Source organism: Mesocricetus auratus, unplaced genomic scaffold, assembly GCF_017639785.1.
Source record: "Mesocricetus auratus isolate SY011 unplaced genomic scaffold, BCM_Maur_2.0 Super-Scaffold_15014, whole genome shotgun sequence".
NCBI classification, from domain to species: domain Eukaryota; kingdom Metazoa; phylum Chordata; class Mammalia; order Rodentia; family Cricetidae; genus Mesocricetus; species Mesocricetus auratus.
The window spans coordinates 76,824,263-76,846,486 of record NW_024429186.1 but is presented as its reverse complement, the minus strand read 5'-3'; the positions used below and the strand labels follow the sequence as shown (position 1 = coordinate 76,846,486).

At 36.5% G+C, this 22,224-nt stretch overlaps 1 protein-coding gene across 10 annotated transcripts in view; it reads left to right on the top strand.

Moving 5' to 3' along the window:
- Dgkb (diacylglycerol kinase beta) overlaps positions 1-22,224 on the top strand; it is a 744,334-nt gene that overhangs the window by 558,507 nt on the left and 163,603 nt on the right. For all 10 annotated transcript variants that reach the window (XM_040743220.1, XM_040743223.1, XM_040743219.1 and 7 more), the window contains 2 exons: positions 14,871-14,961; positions 21,142-21,337. In XM_040743220.1, coding sequence (XP_040599154.1) covers positions 14,871-14,961; positions 21,142-21,337 — 287 coding nt within the window. The remainder of the gene's footprint in view (positions 1-14,870; positions 14,962-21,141; positions 21,338-22,224) is intronic.

Below are 22,224 nucleotides of genomic sequence, written 5' to 3'. Positions count from 1 at the left end.
TCAAGTAATTGTTTTGTGTTAGGGTTCCCTCCCCAGTTTTGTTTGCTTGGTTGTTTTGTTTTTTGTTTATTTGTTTGCTTTGTTTTGTTATTTGTTTCTTGGGACAGTGGCCTCAAATTCTCTATGTATCTGAAGATAAAATTGAATTTCTACCCTCTTCCCTACATCTGCAGAATGCTGGGATTAGATGTATGTACAACAAAAGTGGTCTATTTGGTAGCTTTAAAGACCTAATCTTCTTATGTAGCCTTCAGCATCCCAAACGCTGGGATTGCAATCCTTTGGAACCACACCCAGCGGGATAGCAGACACCTTTGAATAACAAACAAAAAAAGACTGTAACCTAGATTCATACTACATAGGACCATTGACAAGCTCTACTTTGTTTTGACAGTCCAAACACAAAAGAACGTTGTCCTGCATTTACATAGTCCTTGTTACAAGAAGAGATTTCAAGCCTCTCAGACTCCAGGAACTGAAATATGAAATATAACCCTGTACTTACACTTCATGTGTGGCTATTAGGTAGGAGGAATGGCACCTCCCATCAAATTCACTGCATATCCTTGACCCAGGGAAAAATACTACACTAAAGACCCACCAAATGGAATTTCTAGAGCTGTTTATAGACTAATCAATCTCAGAAGCTACATTTCCTTTTAGTGTCTTCTTTTTCAAAAGTGAGAGAAAACACCTCGTGGGACTTTTCTGGTATTTCTGTATACATGGAAAAGGATGGAGAGAATAAGGCTGGGGAAAGTTTGAGTAGGGACTCAAGGCTGGTTTAAGTATTCTTAAAGAGACCAAAGGCACAGCTTTGTTGGTGATTTGAGGTCCTTACTTCTGGTATTTGAAAGCAACTAACAATGTAACCATAAATAATGATAAATAAAGTTTTTGCACTAGAACATATAAATTGGTAGATATTTTATCAAGGTTAGAGACATAGGGTTTGACTTATCATTGTAGGTTTGTGGCTTCAAGTATTCCCCCTACTTCTTTCTATTCTAATTCTTATTGTGCATATCATCCCAACTGTGACTGAGAAATGCATAAAGCTAAGTGTTTTGATGACTACAGGACAATCTCTGAAAAGACACATCATAGTGAATGAATCTCAGGAGACAGTACTTTAATCAAATTCCCTGTCTGGTACCAGCTCTTTCCAGGCTAGATACGGCTTTTTCCCATCTACTGAGGGAAAAAGATGAACTCTGCAATACTTCCCAGCTCTAACACAGGGTTCGCTTGTATGATATTTTTTGTTTTCATTATTTGGTACAAATAATGAGTGAATTAAATGCAATGCACTGTAGAAAAGGTAAAAATATACTGGCTTGAAGAGTCCTTACCCTCAAGATGTTGCCTGTCTAAAAGTTGACATGAAACCTTAAGTGATCATAATATTTAAAAGTGATGAGCTTCAAAAGTAATGTAAAGATTTGATGTTTACAGCCACTGTCATAATGTGCCATTATAACTACCAAATTTATTCATTTATGTGACACATTTACAGATGGTGACCTTCTATATGATAATCCTGGTACATTTCCTTAGAAAATTCTGTTTTTCTGAGGTCTGTTGCTACATGACTTTTGGTTCTTATGATTTATGCTCCTGTGCAGTACGGGTCTGGGCTTCATTAGCACCTGATTTACCATGAGTGCAGATGGTTGTTGGAAATAAAAAGTCAGCCATTTCCTATGATTAAATCTCTCATGGGCGGCATCTCACTCGCAGCTACTTCCTCACGATTACATATGATTCATTCCCAAGCCGAACAGTGATTATTATATGATTGTTAAATCTAAAGTGGAAAGGAAAGTAGAATATTAGGAAAAATCTAGTAGCTTATTAATATATATTATGTGCTACAATGAAAATGATTTTACATAAGTATTAGCAAAATGATAGATTTATGGAGGATGAGAGAAAATTACTCTATTGTGACAATTGAATGTAACAAAAAGAATTCAGAATTTTTCTTCTTTCTCTGCCTTTAGTTTTTACCTACTTGCCTGTTTTAAGAGCTTATTACTTAAAATAACAATCTCTTCTAAATGTGTTCATATTGGGGTCAGTAGAAAAGACTAGAGACCGTTTATTTTATTGTGAGCTTGTTGGGCAAAGAAATGAAATAGGATTGCTAATTTCCTTGCCTAGATTTTTAGATCTTACACAGAAGCAAGACTCTTTTCCCAGCAGAAATAATGCAAAGACAGTTTCCACTAGTCACTTATCTTTTATGTGGAGCAGTAATAGAATCTGAGACATTTCATCAACCCAAGAATTTTCTGTTATTTTGACTTGGTAGAGTTGATGACACATAGAAAAGCAGCTCGCTTTACCATAGAGTCTTATTCTTTGCATGGATACCTTGCTATTTTTAATTACCCTATCACGGTTCATGTGAAGGTCTAGTGGTTCCATTGAGAGGCAAATGTATCCAGAGCTACCTCTCTGGGGACCTGTAACTCAAGTTCTTTATCAGCTTTGTTTAGGTGACTTAGTCATAACTACGGGTTATAACTGTATAACTGTATAACTCTGATAATGACTCTAAGCAGAACTCTTACTGCTGGCTTTTAGGGACAGTTTTGCTACCATTTACAGAAAGCAGATATGACAGCAGCACAAAGCAAAAGCAATGTTTTCCTGTAGAGGAAACATTTCCTGCAAGATTCATTTGCAAAGATGCAAAACTGCTGAATGGTTTTGACATAAGCACTGTTACTAACAATGTCCTCTGCAGGAGCTGGGATACAACTCTCATGTCTGTCCCTGGCCAGGCAACTTGTCCTTATCTCCCACTGTACTAACATTCTACTCCAAGCTCACAGGTTTTCTCCTAGCTGACTTTAGAAATCCGTTCCTTTGTACCACAGGGCCTTTGTCCTTAGAGTCATCTGTGAAGTTAATGTATTTCCTAGGAACCATAACTTCCTCATGATCTATGTTTATTTTCTACATTTACGTAGTGTCATAGTAATCTTACAATGTTCTAAACTCTAGGGTAGAGACTATAGGTCAAGTTTATAGAAGTCATGCTGATGTTAATACAGGCTGTCCACACAGTATCTGCCATATAACTTATTTTCATGTCCTTTGTCTAGAACCCCTGGGATATCATTTCTGCATCATTTGCCTGGTCAAGGCAAACTATGAGGCTATACTAGATTACTGGAGTAGAGAGAGATTTGTCTCTGGAAGGGAGAAGCAGGATGGTCCTACTGCACAGGCAAGAGACAAATCTGAGTTCTTGAAATATTCTTCTTGTATATTCAGTAACAATGAAGTAATTGCAAATATAATTGGCACATATTAAAATGAACATTCTTGGAATTGGTTGAATTGCCTGATATGTCTCATGAATTTTTAAGGGGGGAGGGTAGTATATTGTATACTCAACCTGCTACAACCAAAAGAAGTAGATCATTAATTCTGAGTGTTAATAAGAAGTGTATTATTGTGTTTAAATGAGCAATGGCCAAAAGCAAAATGGTAGCAAAACTTATTTATTTTGATCATTCATAAATTTCCAGCACTACACCAGGGCCTGAATCAGAAAGAGACATTATTCAATACTCATTGAATGAATGCATGAGTGAACACTGATTAAGTTTTCTTTACTTGGGCTGGAGAGATGGCTCAGAGGTTAAGAGCCCTCGCTGCTCTTCCGGAGGTCCTGAGTTCGATTCCCAGCAACCACATGGTGGCTCACAACCATCTGTAATGAGATGTGCTGCCCTCTTCTGGCCTGCAGGTGTACATGCAGACAGAATACTGTCTACATAATAAATAAATACATCTTTTAAAAAAAAGTTTTCTTTACTTGATATTCTCACTCACTTTTCGAAGGATGTTATTTTAGTCATGTGTTTCAGGTGTGTAGGTATAATTTCCTAGTGAATTGACAAGGTAGAAATGAAGACCCTGCTCACCTGCATAGCCCTGTGAATTTCTAATAGGAACTTGAGCAAAATTTACAGACATTAAAATTTTATGTAAATAATAAATAATAATATTCAGAATGTTTTATTTGTGACTGTTTTTTTAGGGTTTCTCTGTGCAGTTTTTTTTGTTTTGTTTTTTGTTTTTTTGTTTTTTGTTTTTTTGTATACAGTGTTCTGTCTGCATGTAGACCTTCTCTCCAGGCCAGAAGAGGGCACTATATCTCATTCCAGATGGTTGTGAGCCACCGTGTGGTTGCTGGGAACTGAACTCAGAAACTCTGGAAGAGCAGCCAGTGCTCTCTCCAGCCCCTCTTTTGTGGCTATTAAACATGGCTCACACCAAAAGAGCCTCCGAAATTTTATTTTCTTACTGATGGACTCAAGATGCCAGTAGACTACTCTTACTAATCTATAAACTCCCTTAAGTCAGGAAACATGTTTGGATGAGTCACTATTCAAAAGGAGTAACTATAAAAAAACAAATGAAATTCAGAATGTGATGACTTCAAGTCTAAATCTAGACTCATGTCTCAGGACTTCTTTGTGGCCAAGGTTCCCACTTCATTCTGCCCCTATAGAAAACAGATGGCATTTTACGTGCTGAAACCTATGCAGCATGGTGTTGTGTTTGAACATAGGGAAAGTAGTTATGGTTTGGAAAGTTGCTGAAATGCTTATTGAAAACAACTTTCTCTTTAAATTTAAATAAATGGTTCCCACTAGAATTGATTCCCAGGTGTTATCCACTCATGGCCACAACTTTAAAAAGGAGAAAAAATACGCACTGGTTAGGAATGCTTTTAAAATAAAACAATGGAAAATGAGAAAAGGGGGAAAAACGAGGAAAGGTTCCCTCCTTGCCTACCTTAGAATCGTATCACTTGTATTTGAGTGTGTTGACATATGATTAATCCCAAGATCAGAGTAACTACATCTGTCAATTAGTCTATATACAAGTCAGTCTGAATACTTCATATGAATTATAGCTTCATGATGGAAGCAAAAACAGAACATGATATTCAGGGAGTTATCTGGGTCCCTCATGATGTAAATCAGTGACAAAAAATGTAATCTAAGAATAATGGCTTTACTGATTCATGTGTTGGGCTGCGTAATTCTTCAATTTGATTTAACATACCATATTTTCAACATAACTCAAGTCATCTGATGCCTACACCTTATCAGTTTTGTGAGATAATTAATGTTTATCTAAGTACTCTTCATGGCATCATAGAAAGGAGAATTGTCCTCTCTTTTAGATCTAGTTTCATAGAATTTTTAAGGATCACAACACTTTCAAAATGTAAAGCTGTACTTCTTGCTAGGGAACCTGAAAAAAGGCTGCTGATGTGTGAAGGAAAGCAAAAGGTAAAACACTTAACTAATTTTCAGAGAATAGAAACAAGTTTTATTGGAAGTATCTTTTTCAGTATTGAAGCTATGGTAGTCCTCACAAAATACAAGTCAGGGAAACAATGTGTGAAGGGGACAGAGAGGTGTAAAGGGGTCAGATAGCTGTAATGTTGTTGCTTCACTTTTGCAAGTTTTACAAAATATAACATCTAAAATTTGGTTAGAAGAGACATGAAAATACAGTAGGATGTAGCAAATAGATTCTAATGACATAGATTGTAAAATTAAGATGATTCAGAGTAATAGAAACATGTTGGTTTTCCAGTGATGAAAGCAATTGTGCTTGTGTATTTATATTATGTGTATACTTGGATGTATATACATGTACATTTATATAACCCTATAAATGTGTATACATATATATGTGTGAATGTGTTCCTATATGCATTGTGTAAATACATATACACATCTTTATTTGTCATGGTGAACGTACTATGTTGACACTTCTCAACCAACTTATTTCAAATGAATTTCCAACTTGACTAGGCTAAGCATTTGCTATTAAGCAAAGTTATTTTGTTTAATGATAGACAACATCTTTAAATACGTTTAAACAAAGTCACAAATCAACTTGCATTCTAGTTGGGAAGTTGTTTAGACCCAGGCAGGATATCTTATTAGATAGTTGAAGCATGTACACTTAACTCATGTCTCTGAAACTTAGTAAGTGCCCAGTAAAATCTGTTGACCTGTATTATCGTAATATTGGGCAGCTTTTATACCTGGTAAATGAGAGTGAATTGAATTATGGAAAATAAATAGGAAAGGAAGAAAGAACCATGAAAACCCATGCAAGTGAGTTGTTGAATGATAAAAAAAAATAATGTTGAAGCAAGCTGAGCTTCTGCTCCCTAGACCAGCAGGTTCCATGGCCATCATTCATCTACTGCCTGCTGCCATCTTCCCAGGGGCTCTGCAGAGACCTGCAGTGATGTGATCGTGCATCCCACATTCATAAATACGCAGGTGATCAAGTCCTGAAGTCTAAAAGTCATCAGTCTCTCTCATTCGTTTTCTCAGTCTTCTTTTTTTTTGGTTTTTTTGGTTTCTACGAGACAGGGTTTGTCTGTATTGTTTTGGAGGCTGTCGGTCCAGCCCGGCCTCGAACTCACAGAGATTCGCCTTCCTCTGCCTGCCGAGTGCTGGGATTAAAGGCGTGCGCCACCACCGCCCGGCTCGTTTTCTCAGTCTTATTGGCTATGAAGTTTATGGACCATTTAATATATAAGGAAATGCTGATAATCCAAAGGCACCATTCCAAAATACAAGATATCCCTGAATGTACAAATGTAAAGCTTCTTTCTAGCATATATCACAATTCATTTAAAATAAGTTAATGTTCTTTTCCTTAAAAAAGTATGTGCTGTTTCACATAAAGAGCTATTCTACTATGTGTGCAAATACAATTTTGGTGTCTTAACACTTGAGGTACGAAATCCAAATATCAAATAAATGAACTCTTATCTTTTCAGAAAAGATACTCACGTCTAGAGTAAAACCCAGACATGCTAAGTGCTGCATTTATAATACCTTCTTCTTTGACTTTAAATATATTAAAGAAAAAAATTTATGATATTTTCCATTTATGCATGTGATAATCTTTTCAATAATATACCCATATTTCCTATTTAAAGACACAAATTATTTTACTTATTTTCTAAATTAATTCATGTATTAATTTTACATTCTGGCTCAGTTTTCCCTCCCTCCTCTCCTCTCAGTCGGAACTACTCTCCTCTGTTCTCACTTCTCAATCCACTCCTCCTCTGTTTCTGTTTGGGAAAGGGCAGGTCTCCCATGAGTATCAACAAAACAAGATATATCAAGGTGCAGTATGACTGAGCATGTCCCCAGATATTAAGGCTGGGCAAGGCAACCCAGTATGAGTAGCAGGGTCACAAAAGCCAGTAAAAGAATCAGAGATACTCTCTGTGTGTCACCGTTAGGAGTCCCATAAGAGGACCAAGCTACACAACTCACATATTTGCAGAATGCATAGGTCAGTTTCATGCAGGCTCGCTGGTTGTTGATTCAGACTCTGTGAGTCCCTATGAGTTCAGGTTAGTCGATTCTCTGAGGGTTTTTTATTTTTAATTTTTGTGGTGTCCTTGACGCCTCTCGCTCCTACGATCCTTTATACTCTGTTCTCTCAGTAATAGATGAGAGAACATCTATTTCACAATTAGTAATATGGCATGGCAAGGCAATAGTATCCCTTCATTTAGGAATTTTCAAAAGTGTCATTGATAGTAACACACATATGTATATATTGCCTCTCAAACTGTGGTACGCTATATGCAAGTATGTGTCTGCTACAAGAAAGATTCCACAGAAAAGTAAATGGTTTCTTCTTCTGTCTGATATACATAGAAATCCCCCCATAAAAGTGGCTTCACAGTGTCTGATTAAGTAAATTTGCTCTACAGGAACCCTAGGTCAATGCTTCTGAATCTTCCTTGCCTTCCTCCTTGTGGGGACAAGAGAGCAGCCACTGTGTCTCCTTATGACTTCCTTCTCTGAAGATTGACTAGAATAAGAAGGGAGAGGCAGAATCTTCAATCTGTGTGTGACTTTTACCAGGGAGAAAGACTTTCCCAGAGGCCTACAGCATACTTTTATGAGCTTCTGCCATCCACTCTAGATCCCGCAGTCATAGTCACCTATTTTGAAGAAATGTGACAATACACAAGTATCATCAGGATCGACCTGAGTCACCTGTGTCCTTTATACTCCAGGAAATGTTTCTAGGTGATGCGACAGTCACTACTGTGTTCTATGAGAGATACTTTCAGAAGGGAAAAAAAGGACACTGGAATTTCTTAAGTAAGATTGGGCTACTTTCCATGAAATGTTTAGAGTGACTTCTATACTGCATTGGGTTCAGTGAGACAACACTGTGCTCAGTAAGGAAGACAATTATTCCAATCATAAAATTATGTTTGCTCTTCCTAACTAGTTTCATAAATTAATGCTTATCATGAGAAATCATTGATTTAAATGTGAAAGTTTTAGACATGTTTGGCCATTTATTAAACATGTTATGTAGTAAGCTTCGAGTGATCACAAAATTATCAACACTCCAAGGTACTCACTGTCTATTTCCCTCTCTGACGAATTGGTAACATCACTGCTTTGATTGTTTCAAATTTCACTTTACTAATTAGAACTAATATGTGACAAAAAGTCAGCAAAAAGAATATTTAGGTGAGCATTAATTTTTAGCATTATAAACAGAAAATTTTTACACATGCACACTGTTACATAACCGTTATTTTCTTAAGACACTAAAATATCTTATTTCTGAGAGCATATTTTTCATATACTCACATGAGCAAGTTTACTCTTATAAGAGTAATTCAAGTTAAAAATTACATTTTTATAACATCTATCTTTTTTATAAGCCAAGATGGAGTATTATATTAATCTGCCTGAAGTTTCTATAGCTTGTTTCCTTATCTCACTGGGACTTAAGATGTACATTTTATGAATGAGACATGGGCATTTTATGCATAATTTTCAAAATCCATATCTCTAGCTGTTGTCTGCAAACATGAGACTTGTTTGCTCTCTTTGATGTGACTACAAAATGCCCCAGCTGTAGACATAGCAGTATTTCTTCATATTGACTACTATTAACATTATTCTCTTATTGGAAAGGAAATAAATTCCTGTGTGCAAAGAAAAATGCATTTGAGGATCTAAATAAAGTGGAGTTGTTTACACAATTTATAATGATAGAAGATAAGCCGCTTGCACCACTGCTATGTTCATATAGGTAGCAACTGCAGTGATATATTACCTTCATATACTTAAATATTAATACTATAATTTTTTATAATTTGGAATAAAAGTCCCCTTTCATTCTGCTTTTCATTAGTGGAATGACATTTTTATAATTATGCACTGGTGTATTTATTTTTGCCAATTAAAAAAGATAAAGGCCAATTTCATTTGTGTGGATCAGTGTTTAGTTGTGGACACATGGATGTTGCTGGAATCCTACATGCAGTACTGGAATTCCCAGGAGATTTCAAGAAGAAGTCAGCAAATCCATGCTCCAGGTGAGGTCTTACCTCCATGCCCAAAGGGGCAGAACTAAATGGACTTGATGGGGGACAGAGAGAGCAGGGAGAGAACTTGAGAGGGGAAAATGAAAGAGAAGATAGAAGAGGAATTAAGGGGAGTCAATTTTGGGTAGGTTGGATCAAAACATATATGCATGTATGAATGTTAAATAAAATACTTTTAAGAAGTGAGAAAAGCCATAAAACACTGGCTTAGTTAATTTTTAATTATTGTGACAAAGCACCACGACCAAAGCAACTTATAGAAGAGTTCACTGTACTATCATAATTTCAGAGAGTGAGTCCATGACCTTTGTGGCAAGTAGCATGGCATCAGACAGGCAGTTGTGGTGATGGAGTAGTAGCCATGAGTTTACATCTTTAGACACAGCTGCAAGTCTGAGAGATGTAACTGGGAATGGGCTTTTGATATCTCAGAGCCTGTCCCCAGTGACACACCTCCCCTCCAACAAGACTGTAACTTCTAATCCAACCAAGCAGTTCCATCAACTAGGATAAAGTATTAAAACAGATGTACCTATGGGGGCCATTGGTATTCCATCCAGCATAAATTTCTGTATCTCTCCTTAGTGTCCCTAAGCTAGGGTTGATGCAGTAACAGAGTCTGGAACCTGGCAGACATGGAAATGTTGCTCTGGCTTAAACTCCCTTCTCTAATGCCCTTTCTAGACACTTCCCATTCACTAGTTAAATCAGGATCTAATGACTACTTCCACTTGACTTGGGGTGTATGTTTTTAAGTAATTGCTTACTATGTTTGGGAATATATGAGTAATTCTGCAGCCAATGTTTGGTATAATGTTTCCTGGCAGTAAAAACAAATAAAAGTGACTTGTTTCCCTGATATGACTGCAACTTTAAACCTTTACCATACTCTTGTAAATCAATCAAGGTTTGGGTGTGTTCATCAGCACTGTCATATAAGATCAGTTTCTTCAGTGTATGGGTTGGTGTTGGAAGACTAGAACTTAGGATACCAATAAAATTATTAATTGACAAAACCCTTGCCCTCCATGGCAATACCCTTTCTGTGTTAAAGCAATTTTTGGAATAGTTCAGGAAGAAGAAATAAGGTGAAACAAATTAAGAAGAATAATATGGATTTTTGGGCCACCTTAAGTAAAAGTAAAGCACATATTTAGTTTAATTCCCTGTGAAAAACTAAGCTACTGAAGACATTACATTTGTAGGTGATTTTACCATCAAAGATCAAGAGAGATTTAGATTTACATCTGCTGAATCATATAAACAGTCGTGAAAAAGTGTTCAAGTGCTTCCTGGACTTGGTTTCATATACTGTTGACGATGTCCTGTATTTTCTGACTTCCCACTGAATGCATAGCAATTACACCTGTAAGATCCAAACATGACCTGTAGGGACAATCTCACTGAATTACGCCTTCTGTGTATTTATGACTCAGATTTCTACATAAATGAAGTGCTTGTACCCCATCCTTCACTGTGCAGCCTTGTTAGAAATGGCCTCTACACTGTTACACACTTGCATACCTTTGGTGTGTTTAGAGAATTTGTGTTACTTAAAAGCTAAAAACAGAAGAAAGAAAAGAGAGAGAGAAAGAGAGGTAAGGGGTAAGAGAGGGAGCGAGGGATGGAGGAAGGGAGGAAGGAATGATGGAAGGGAGAAAACATGAAAGTTAGAAATAGTTCAAGGAAAATATATTGCTAGCAGTTAAATTATATAGTTGAAAGTTAAAAACGTGTGGAACTAAATATTAACCAAATATAGTGACAAGGACAACTTAGTTTCAACAAAATGTTGCATAGCTCACATTTCTCTGAAGATATGTAAAAGATGAAATCACTTAGTGAGAAAATGCCTAGTAAATGGGAGTTTGTCCCTTCATTTTTACCTGAACATCTGGCAACCAAGCATTTTGAATATTAATTGCCGATTTACAATTAAATTCATTGGAAAAAGGCTGCATACATTAATTAAAATTATAATTGCATGCCTAACTTTTGCATGTGGACTTTGTAGGACATATGTCATCTTAGAGTTATAAGCCCTGTCTAAATGTGCAATAAATTTGAGTCAATGTGACCATTTCACAATGAGTCAATGTCCAGTTCCCATATTCTCAAGTCCAAAGTGATGTGATTTCTCTCACAAATCTGAGTCTGAATTATTTGAACCACTTTGTATTGTGAACCATAAAAATAGATGGTTACATGTCTAAATGTGCCTCTTTTGCATTTCTACAACCTGAGAACCAGATCGGTTTAAAAAATAAAATTTAACAGCCTTTAATTTGTCATGTGGATCTGATTCTATGTGTTCTTTATTGCCTCCATATATTTATCAAAGCGAAACATAAAATGGTTGCAATAATGGAGAATTTAAAGTATCTTTTGCACATGAGCAGTAATGCTAACTAATATGGTGAATAAAGGTTGAATGTAAATTCTCAGGATTTCTGTTTCTTTAAGTTTTTCTAAAACTACGTGGGTTTTCTTTTATTTGGTTTAAACAATATTCACAGTACAGTATGATGCACTCTGATAGGCAGAATGGGAACCAAGGGGAATAACCATTTGCATGCAACCCTTATCCTCACATATTAATTTAATTTTCGAACTCTAATATAATATTTAGATCACAAAACCTGCAAATGTGAACCCTGGGCTAATCATGATCCAGTATACCCACTCAGAGCTAACGCAGGTGTAGCATGTGCCAGTTCAGTAGAGACATATGAGTTGCTGTGGAGCCCACTCCTTCCTTGTCTCTTGACTCTCTCCCCTCCCTTCCTCTTGCTGCCTGGCTTAGGTCTTCACATACACTCCTTTACCGTGGTTCTCCCAACAGTACCAGCATTTTATTATCCATTCCTAGATTCCCCTGCCCATAAAATAAAGCTGGCAATGTCACTGCACCGATCACAAACTTCTTGCAGTTTTGTGTCAATCTTTACTTTTAACTCTGAAATCCAGGTTTTCAAATAGGCCTCACCCAGATTGTTAATTCATATTCAGCATGTTGCTATGCCATCTGAACTGCCACAGAATGCACTAAGCCAACTCTTGGCTTTCTACTAATTATCCATTAATATGCCACCTCTTTTCAAGCCTTTTGAATTCATTGAAGCAAAATTAGTTGTTACTTATGAATCCTTACACAATACTTATATGTCATTTAGCTAACATTATAATTGTTATTGAAATGTCTTCCAGGAATTTTGCGACATTCTTCATAGTTTGAGCCTAATATAACATGAGTAGTTGTGCTTGCATAGTTAGAACTTAACACAGTAGCGTGTGGAGGTGAATGGTCCTTTGGAACCCTTGTTAAATGAGTGAACAAACTAATGACTCAATCCACAAATGTCTGGAGACAGAGCTAACACACAAAAAAAAAGTTAAACACTTGCCAACCGTAGAAAACTAATTCCAAAAAGCAAAGACATAGAACTCTTGATCAAAATAATTCTATTTAGGCGTAAAATCCTGTATGAGTTAACACAAATATTATTTTAAAGGATGTCTTGAGGGAACCTGACATAAACTATTATTTTCTTCTCATCATATTGAAGGTGGTAGTTTTATCAGAATGAGTCAATAAGAATTTAACTTGAAATTTTATATAACTTCAGTTAATGTAAATTGGAATATAGACAGAGGTCCACAGCTTGCAATATGCTAGTTTCCCTTATTAATACTTTTCCAAATATGTGATATCATTCCATAAAGTAATGAAGATGTTCCTGGAGAAAAGTAATAGTTTATTGTACCAAGAACCTACGAAATGTGACACCAACAACTTTGTTCTTCAGCCCACTGTCTTGCATGTGGTTGATACAAAAAGAACTTATGTAAATTTTGTAAGCAAATAAAACCTATGTAATCCTAAACATTACTGAGTGAATCTAGATTATGTAAGATTAACTTCATATTCTATAACTCTGTATCAGAAATTTTATTTCAATAGATCATAATAGTAAGTGCAGCATTAAGCTGCATGTTATATTTCCAACAATGACTATTCAATAAATTAGTGATGATATCTACATAATATCATCATGTCAAAATGTTTCACAAAGTAATAAAATGGTAGCATATCAATATTTATAAGAAAAACAAGAAATTCATGTATACATATACTCACATATTATATCAAAATTTCAACATTATTTTGATATGTGAATATGTGTACATCATTTTATCTCTATTTTCTTTTAATTGAAGGAATATTCCTTATCAGAAATGTGAATAGTTAAAATTTACATTTATTCATAAGAAAGAATGTTAATGTATTTTAGATAATATAGCAATCTAGCCAAACTCTGTAAGGTTATAGTAAGTGATCATAAATTTGATTACTTGGTACAAGAGATAAATATATAATCATAGAATGACAAGAAAGAAAATATAATAGTACTTTCAGATATGTTCCTTTTAGCTTCTGAGTGTTATTTTTCTTGCTTAATGTTTTCAGATTATATCATGATTTCCTACTACTTATTTTTCATATGAGAAAATATATTATCTGTTATAACAATGGTTTGTGTCATAAAATTTAGCTTTATGGTATCAAGTAGTTTTGCTTTTAATCCTTTCCATATGTAAAAAACACATAGCTATCTATATATTTTTTAAGTTATTGTATATTTGTCTCTTTTTTCCTCTGAAAATTTCAGAGATTTGCTGTTTTTTTCTCCTTATGGTTATAGATTTGATAGTTCAAAATCAAGTTGCTTAAGACACAAGAACATTAAGTATTAAGACCATTTTCAAAATCTGATCTACCAACAGATAAAAATCAAAAATAAGCATGGCTCTGTAGCATTAGCGCATTCCTGTAATCTCTACAGGGGGGCTGTCATGCTATTTGACATTAGCACTTGAGTTTTGAAGTTACTTGACTATCCACTGCGTTTTCGATATCATATCACGTGTCCCCAAATGCTGCCTGTTATTTTATGAGTCAAATATTGATTTGTTTTATGTCAACTTGGCACAAGCCAGAGTTATTTGAGAAGACCCTCAATTGAGATTCTCTATAACATATTCCTATAAACAAGTCTTTAGCAAGTTTTCTTAAACAGTGAAGGATTGGAGAGAACCCAGACGACTGTGGGTGGTGCCAACGCTGAGAAAAGTGGTCCTGGGGTATAAAAGAAAGCAGGTTGATCAAGTTATAGAGAGTAAGCCAGCTTCTGTTTCAGTTCCCATCTCCACACTGAATTCCTGTCCTGACTTCCTTCAGTGATGGAGGGTAATGTGGGAGTGTATTCAATATTTTTGGTATCACATGTCTTTTCTTTCTCAAATCTCTTATACTCCTAGTGTTTTATTACAGCAATGTAAACCCTAACAAAGATAGAAGGCAAGAAAATCAGATAATTTTTTTCAATCCCTTTGTATATGATGACTGTCTATGCTATTTCTTTCCTTTTTGCAGAATGAAGAACAAATTTTGGTATTTTGAGTTTGGCACATCTGAAACCTTCTCAGCCACCTGCAAGAAGCTACATGAATCCGTAGAAATAGAAGTAAGAAAATATGCATTCACTTTTGTAACAGTATAAAGTGTCCTGTGTTTGCTTTCTTGGTGCCGTGGTATGGCCCCTATTAAGAAATATACTTCCAGCAATACATATAGTTTACTCGAGATTGCAAAATGTGACTTTTGCCACTCATAATGAATGTATCAATATCTGAAATTAAACTTAAGGATGGATGCAAGTTGTTTAAAAACATAAATAAAGATGGAATAAGCTTTGGAAAGCAGAGTGCATTGTGTATAGCATGAAGGAAAGACGTCAAATTAAAAATACAGTTGATGAAAACAAATAAATTGCAAAAAATACATGTTCAGGAATTATTATCTTACAACTTTAAGGCATAGTGCACTGAAAGTCTCCTTACTTTCACAGACAAATGTTAAAACTTATCTTTCCCCATTCCATTTCAATCATTAGTTGGTTTCTCAGCTCAGAAGGTTGCTAGTCCCCATTACAGATATAGAATGTGAAAGCCCCAAGAAAAAGAGCAAAGATAAGAAAAGACGCTTCAGAAAGCTTTGGAACAAATAGGTCCACCAGAAATATCTAGACTTTGTAACACTCAAAAAGTTTTAGAACATACTCTAAATGAAATGATATATTGAGGTATTTTTAAAGACTAAAGAAAAGTTTTATTTTGTTGACTAGTAAAGTACTCTATGTGCCCAGTGATGGCACACTTCTTTAATCCCAGGACTGGGGAGGCAGAGGCAGGTGAATCTCTGTGAGTTCAAGACCACCCTGGTCTACAGAGTGAGTTCCAGGACAGCCAGGATTGTTTCATGGAGAAACCCTGTCTCAAGAAAACAAAAACAAAAAGAAAAAAAAAACCAGAATAAAGCAAAACAAAAAACACCAAGGTCACTTTGTGTTTTCTTGTTTTGTATGTGTGGTTTGTATGTATACTTGCCCGTGTGTATTTACACGTGAATGTGGAAGCCAGAGGATGACGTAGGGAGTCATCCTTTGTCACTGTCCATCGTATTTCATTGGGAAAGAGGCAGACTTCTGGCCAGCCAGCTTTAGAGCTCTGCCTGTCTCTGCCTCTGCAGCCCTGGATCGAAAGTGCACACAGTGCACCCGGCTTACCCTACGGGTGTAAGGAACCCAACCTCAAGCAGCCAGGCTCATGAAGCAAGCTCTTTTCCCACCGATCCATCCCTCCAGCTCCTAATATGTCACTAGCTATGTAGTCATTATGCATGTACACATAAACTTATTTTTAAATTATACTATCACTTTAATTTTCAAATTCACAATTTCATAGAACTGCCTTATATTTTAGATTCTAAGCAGATTTGTTCTCAAAAAAAAAAAACCAAAAGCTACGAGGCTGGAGAGATGGCTCAGCAGTTAAGAGCACTGGTTGTTCTTCCAGAGGCCCTGAGTTCAATTCCCAGCAACCACATGGTGGCTCACAGCCATCTGTAATGAGATCTGGTGCCCTCTTTTGGCCTGTAGGCATGCATGCAGGCGAAACACTGCATACATAAGTAAATATTTTTGAAAAAGAAAGGGGGCTGGAGAGATGGCTCAGTGGTTAAAAGCACTGACTGTTCTTCCAAAGGTCCTGAGTTCAATTCCCAGAAACCACATGGTGGCTCATAACCACCTTGAATGAGCTCTGATGCCCTCTGCTGGCATGCAGGCAGAAGATTGTATACATAATAAATGAATAAAATATTTTAAAAAGAAAGAAAGCTATGCTCTAAGAAGACCTGTGGCATAATCCAAACTCGTGCTTTCTGTAGTATAACTGAAGACCCTAACCCTTCCTGTGTCTGCTCCTTGGTGCCTCTCCCTGAGCAGTCCATAGAGCAATACTATGCATGTCACAAAGGTCAGAATTTCCAAGAAGATTTCATCAAATAGCAATGAGAATTTGAATGAAAATACTTGTAGAGTACATTGATTTTTAAAGCTCTAAATACAGCTTAAATGGGTGTTAATGTTTCATAACAATGCTTTCCATCTTACCAGATCAGTGACTGTGCAGGAGACCCCTCGCAAAATCTGGACAGGAACTAAATTACATAGCTCTGGGTTCTGCTTTTCCATGTTTTCTTAGTCTGGCTTTCTGTTTGTGCATTTCTTGCTTACTCAAAGAACCACTACTATAGCATCAAGAAATTGGAGTCAATACCGTGTGTTCTTTCCATTATATCATTGCATATCATGTGTGTGTATGTGTATGTGTGTGTGTGTGTGTGTGTGTGTGTGTGTGTGTGTGTGTGTGGATAGTAATGCCAAGCGTGCCTTTCTGCTCACATTTTAATGAATCCAGTCTATCATATTAGCAAAATATGACTTTCTACCCTCAAGGTTACTTCATAATTAAATATAAGAAATCAGCAGTTCGGAAATTTGATTCTGCTTGCTATTGCTTCCTATGTGGCCTAAAATCATACCAACTATGGTTTGAAAAATGTCTAATGAGGAATAAACCATGGTAGTAACAATAGAACCTCAAGCAATGGTTGTGTGTTTTACTGGCAGCTACTTCAAAACAGGCCATTTTCTGTGGGTATGTTTGTGTCACAATGCTCTTTCCTGCAGGGAGCTCCTTCTGAAAAGAGAAAATGTTTGGGACGACATAAATATCCCAGGAAAGTGTTCCATAATAACTGCTAAAATGCATGTATTATTAAAATCTACCTTATGTCTAGTACTAAGCAATGCACCTGCATTATCTGGCTTAATCATCATACACACAGTATGAATCAAAGATATACTATAAAATCTTCATTGCACAGCTAAATATTTTAATAAATTAGAAGAAAACAATTATGTTATTGCCAGAACAATTAAAAATGAGAAAACAAATCAATACTATATACATGTAAATGCAGAGGGTGAAGCACTGACTTAAAAATTAGTAGTTTCAATTGTAAGAATCTTAGTTATCTCCTAACTTTATCACAGAAGGCAAAAATATTAATAAAAGGTTTTCTGTTTTTCTTCCTGTGCCAAAGTCAATGAGAGAATTAGGATGCCCATTCCTTAAAACAGTCAGTCTTTCGGGTGTTAGTGAGACTAGGAAGGTAGTAAAAGGAAGGTAGTAAATGTTAAAGCCAAGATAAATACTGAGATTTTTTTCGAAAATAATTCAGTAATATTGAGAACTAACAAAAGCAAGAGCTTCATGACTATAAAAGCAACCACAGGACTTACTTATTAACATGGGAAACCGAATTTTTAAAAGCATTAGGCTGTTGCCCATAGTAGTCTCAGCCATCCTGTCCTAGCACTAAGATTTCCTGTCAATGTTTTATGCTTCATTGAGTAAAATTATTAATAACTTTACTGACACAGGCATAAAAGCTGACTCATTATAGAAAAAATAAAATCATTGATTATATCTCATCAAATTTAAAATCTGCATTCTCAGTTCTCAGATCTAAGGTTAGATACGTATTGACAGAAAAAAAATGCAATTGTTCTTTTAGGTACTTTGTGATGGACATAAGATCCCTGCAACGGCTTCAGAGTGACACTCTAAATGTGCTCCCCCCACAGTCGATGTTACTGACCTTGTTGTACTTAACAAAAATATTCGGAATTCGTGGTTGAGGCTCTTGGCTTTTAAGCCTTTGCTTTATTTTCTCTGCACCTACTTTTCACAAAACCATAAATCCTCAAAGCATATGAGAACATTACACGACACGGACTTACTCCGTGTTTACATTCATAGCCTTCACCTCGGCTTTATTTTCATAAACTCAACTGGTGAGCTGCAACTCCCAGGCCATCAGCACCAGCATGGAGCTTTCCAGACTAATGAACATGATGTCAAAGCAAACAGAGGAGTGTGGCCTGGGATTGAGAGCCAGTGAAACTAAACCATTCATAGACACCAACGTATTTAAGTACTTTGTCCTGCGCTCAGAAAGGCAACCATGCTCTCCATCACTCCTTGTTCTTTAGGACTGCTGGTTTTCTTGCTCCCCACCCTCCCTGCATTGTCAGAGAATGACTAGCTCGTTTCCTTCAAACCATACATGGCATTGACTGTGAGGAGGGAAACAACCCTGGTAGTACACGCTAGTGCATCTCCATTGTCTCACCTAGCTCCATTTGTTCAATTAGGCAGAAGAAAGACCTTGCAGCATGCTCTGCGTTTCTGCCGATGAACAAAGGAATCTTCCTTCACTAATTCGGAAAGTAACTTGTCACAGCAGGGTCCTAAGGCCTAGTCACATAATTGTCTTAGTGTACTACCTGCTGTGTTCAATATCGAGTGGAAATGGAAGCCAGGCCCCAGCTCCAGCTTACTTCACAATTCTTCTGTTATTTAAATGATTTTAGTCAGTTTGGGGGAAGCCAGACCTTTATAAATTAACAGCAGGGAAATACCAAAGGTGTCAGATTGCATATTTATCATCTTTTTCGTGTAATACTTAAATATGTATTAAGAAGTGACTGACATAAATTAGGCAGTTTTCAGAAGCCACAGGCCGTGGCTTGTAGAGGACCCCCTTCTGCTTGACATTTCATCCTTGTCAAAGATCAAATTATTTTAATTTAGGCTGCAAATTATAAGGAATGAAGACTTCTTTGTGGGAATTCCCTGTGGTAATCTGACTTTTGTTGTTACTGCTGCTTGTCAGTGTGCAAAAGATATAATATGCATGCAAATAAGGTTAAAAAATATGTACTATCTAATTATCCAGCCACTGCGTTCCACTTGAAGACAGTGGGAGGCCTGACACACAGTATGTGTTTGATTCATTGAGGCCTGCAGGGTATTTACACAAGATTACTTTTAATTATGAAATTAATATCTGTTTATCTAGAATATATAGCAGTGAGTGAGTATACACAAGAGCAGATTTCTTTAGTAAAAAGAAGTGATCTTAATTTACTATGTCAAAAGGAAGGAAAAGCACTTGTTTCTGGAAAAAATGAATCATATCATCCAGAGCTGGGTCCACTTTAGTGAAACAAACTGAGTGAGAGTTTGATGCTTTCTTCAGCGTGGTTTCTTCCTCTGCAGATGGGTTCAAGATGCCTCACTTTATCCCATCCCATTGTTCCTCTGGTGAGCGTGATGCAGCCCTAGCTTCAGAAAGGTGAAGCAAGTGTGGAGAAAGACAGGGTTCCATTTGCTTTGCTGCAGGTTTTGTGGCATCTCCAGTTCCATGGGAATCAAAGTTAGCTTTTAAGTTCGTGATGACTTAATCATTGTAGGACCTGGTGGCTGTAGCAGCCGTTTGCGGAGAAATTGATAGACACAAGTTAAAGGCTTGTCCCTAACAGGGTGCATTGAAAGAATTTCAAATTGTATCTCTTCTTCTTGGCTTATAATAGAAAATGCAAGAATAATTTTTGAGATACTTATAATGATAGTCATTTTGGAAAATCTAAAGGAAAAAAAGTTGTATCTTAATGACTTCAGAAGAGGGAGTTGGAGACATGCTTAGTGGTTAAAACACCTTACTGCTCTTCAAGAGACCTGGAGTTGGACTTCCAGCACCCATTTTCCTCAGGTCACAAGCAACTGGAACTCTACCACAGAGGCTGGCCTCCATGGTCACATACATCCACACAAATAGTGTGTGTGTGTGTGTGTGTGTGTGTGTGTGTGTGTGTGATGGGTGGGATATATGTGACCACTCTTTGGTACTAACATCACTTTTCCTTCAGGAGTGTCTATCAAGCCATTTCACTCTGTGACAGAAAGAAAGAATTGAAAGAAGGAACAAAGGAAGGAAAGAGAGAAGGAAGAAAGAAAGGAAGGGAGGAAGGAAGGAAGGAAGGGAGGAAGGAAGGAAGGAAGGAAAGAAGGAAGGCAAGTAAAAGGAAAGAAAACCAAGCAAGGCATAGAAGCAGGATGATCAGGAGTTCAAATTCATAATTCAAAAGATGCACGATCTTAATTTCTGCATTTCTAAGCTTGACCTCCTTGGCCCACAATTTGCAATTGTAGTTAAAGAAAACATGAGCATGTTTCTCTCCCAAAGGATTTCTATAAAGCAGGACACATTGCTGGTGTGGTTAGACCATTTGTAATAATTATGAGTGGTAACTGGCTAATGTTCCTGCATTTTCTTCTTTGTATTGAGATGAGCTTAAATAGCTTTATTAAAAGACAAGCAAGTAAATAACCAATCAAAAAGAGATGAAATACCTATCCCTCTCTCTCTGTCTCTCTGTCTTTTCTCTCTCCAGTGTGATGGAGTCCAGATAGATTTAATAAACATCTCTCTGGAAGGAATTGCAATTTTGAATATCCCAAGCATGCATGGAGGATCAAATCTTTGGGGAGAATCTAAAAAAAAAAGAAGCCATCGACGGATCGAGAAAAAAGGCTCTGACAAAAGACCCACGCTCACAGACGCCAAAGAGCTTAAGTTTGCAAGTCAAGGTAAGGTTCCAAGATTATATGGTAAGTTGTTTATGACTCTGTTCCAAGGGCTAACTTAAAGAAAAGCCCTAACAACCCTATATGTGATTACATTGCAGTGACTCTAAAATCATATAAATTGTTTATGTTTTACCTCTTTCCTAGTCTTTCTTTGGTGAGAGACTTTTTTCCACAGAAAAGAAAATGTGAAAGTAAAATTGAGAATACCTCACACTGAGCTCTTTTGGAATGGGATCATCTTTGTCAATGTTTAAGTGGTTGTGCCAAGGACCCAGCTGTTTTGTAAAAGACTTTATTCTTGTCGCTTCAGTCAAGATATGAGATTCAAATCACCCAATATTAAGTTACCATTCCAAGTAATATATATATATATATACATGATAATTCTTTGCAGTCATACAATTTATTTTTATCTGCTGCTATTTTTCAGAAAGTTCATATCAACCATTAAGGGACCTGAGAAACAGGGAGCAACGCCTACATGGTTATAGGAATATTTTTTGACCCACTATAACATAGTTTTCTTTGTGACAGACAACGAATTCTTGATAGATGTTATAATCACAGACACAAAGTAGGGATAGTCCCCATAGTTTATGTATAAGAGCCTATAGTACTTTAACTTAAAAGCATACCTAATATTATTAATAGCACTAAGCATAAAGACACCTTGTTAATACAGGCATGAGTTCACTCCCTGCCCTAAAATTCTGTTATACTGGTAGCTAAGGCAGGAGGCTTACCATGAATTTGAACACATCTTTAGCTGAATAGTGGGTTTTGTAGACTCAGACCCTATCAAATAAATAACACATGAATACAAATTCTACTGTCTCTGTGTAACAAAAGCAAAATATGAAGAGGTTGTAGCATTAAAGCCTCGGTAT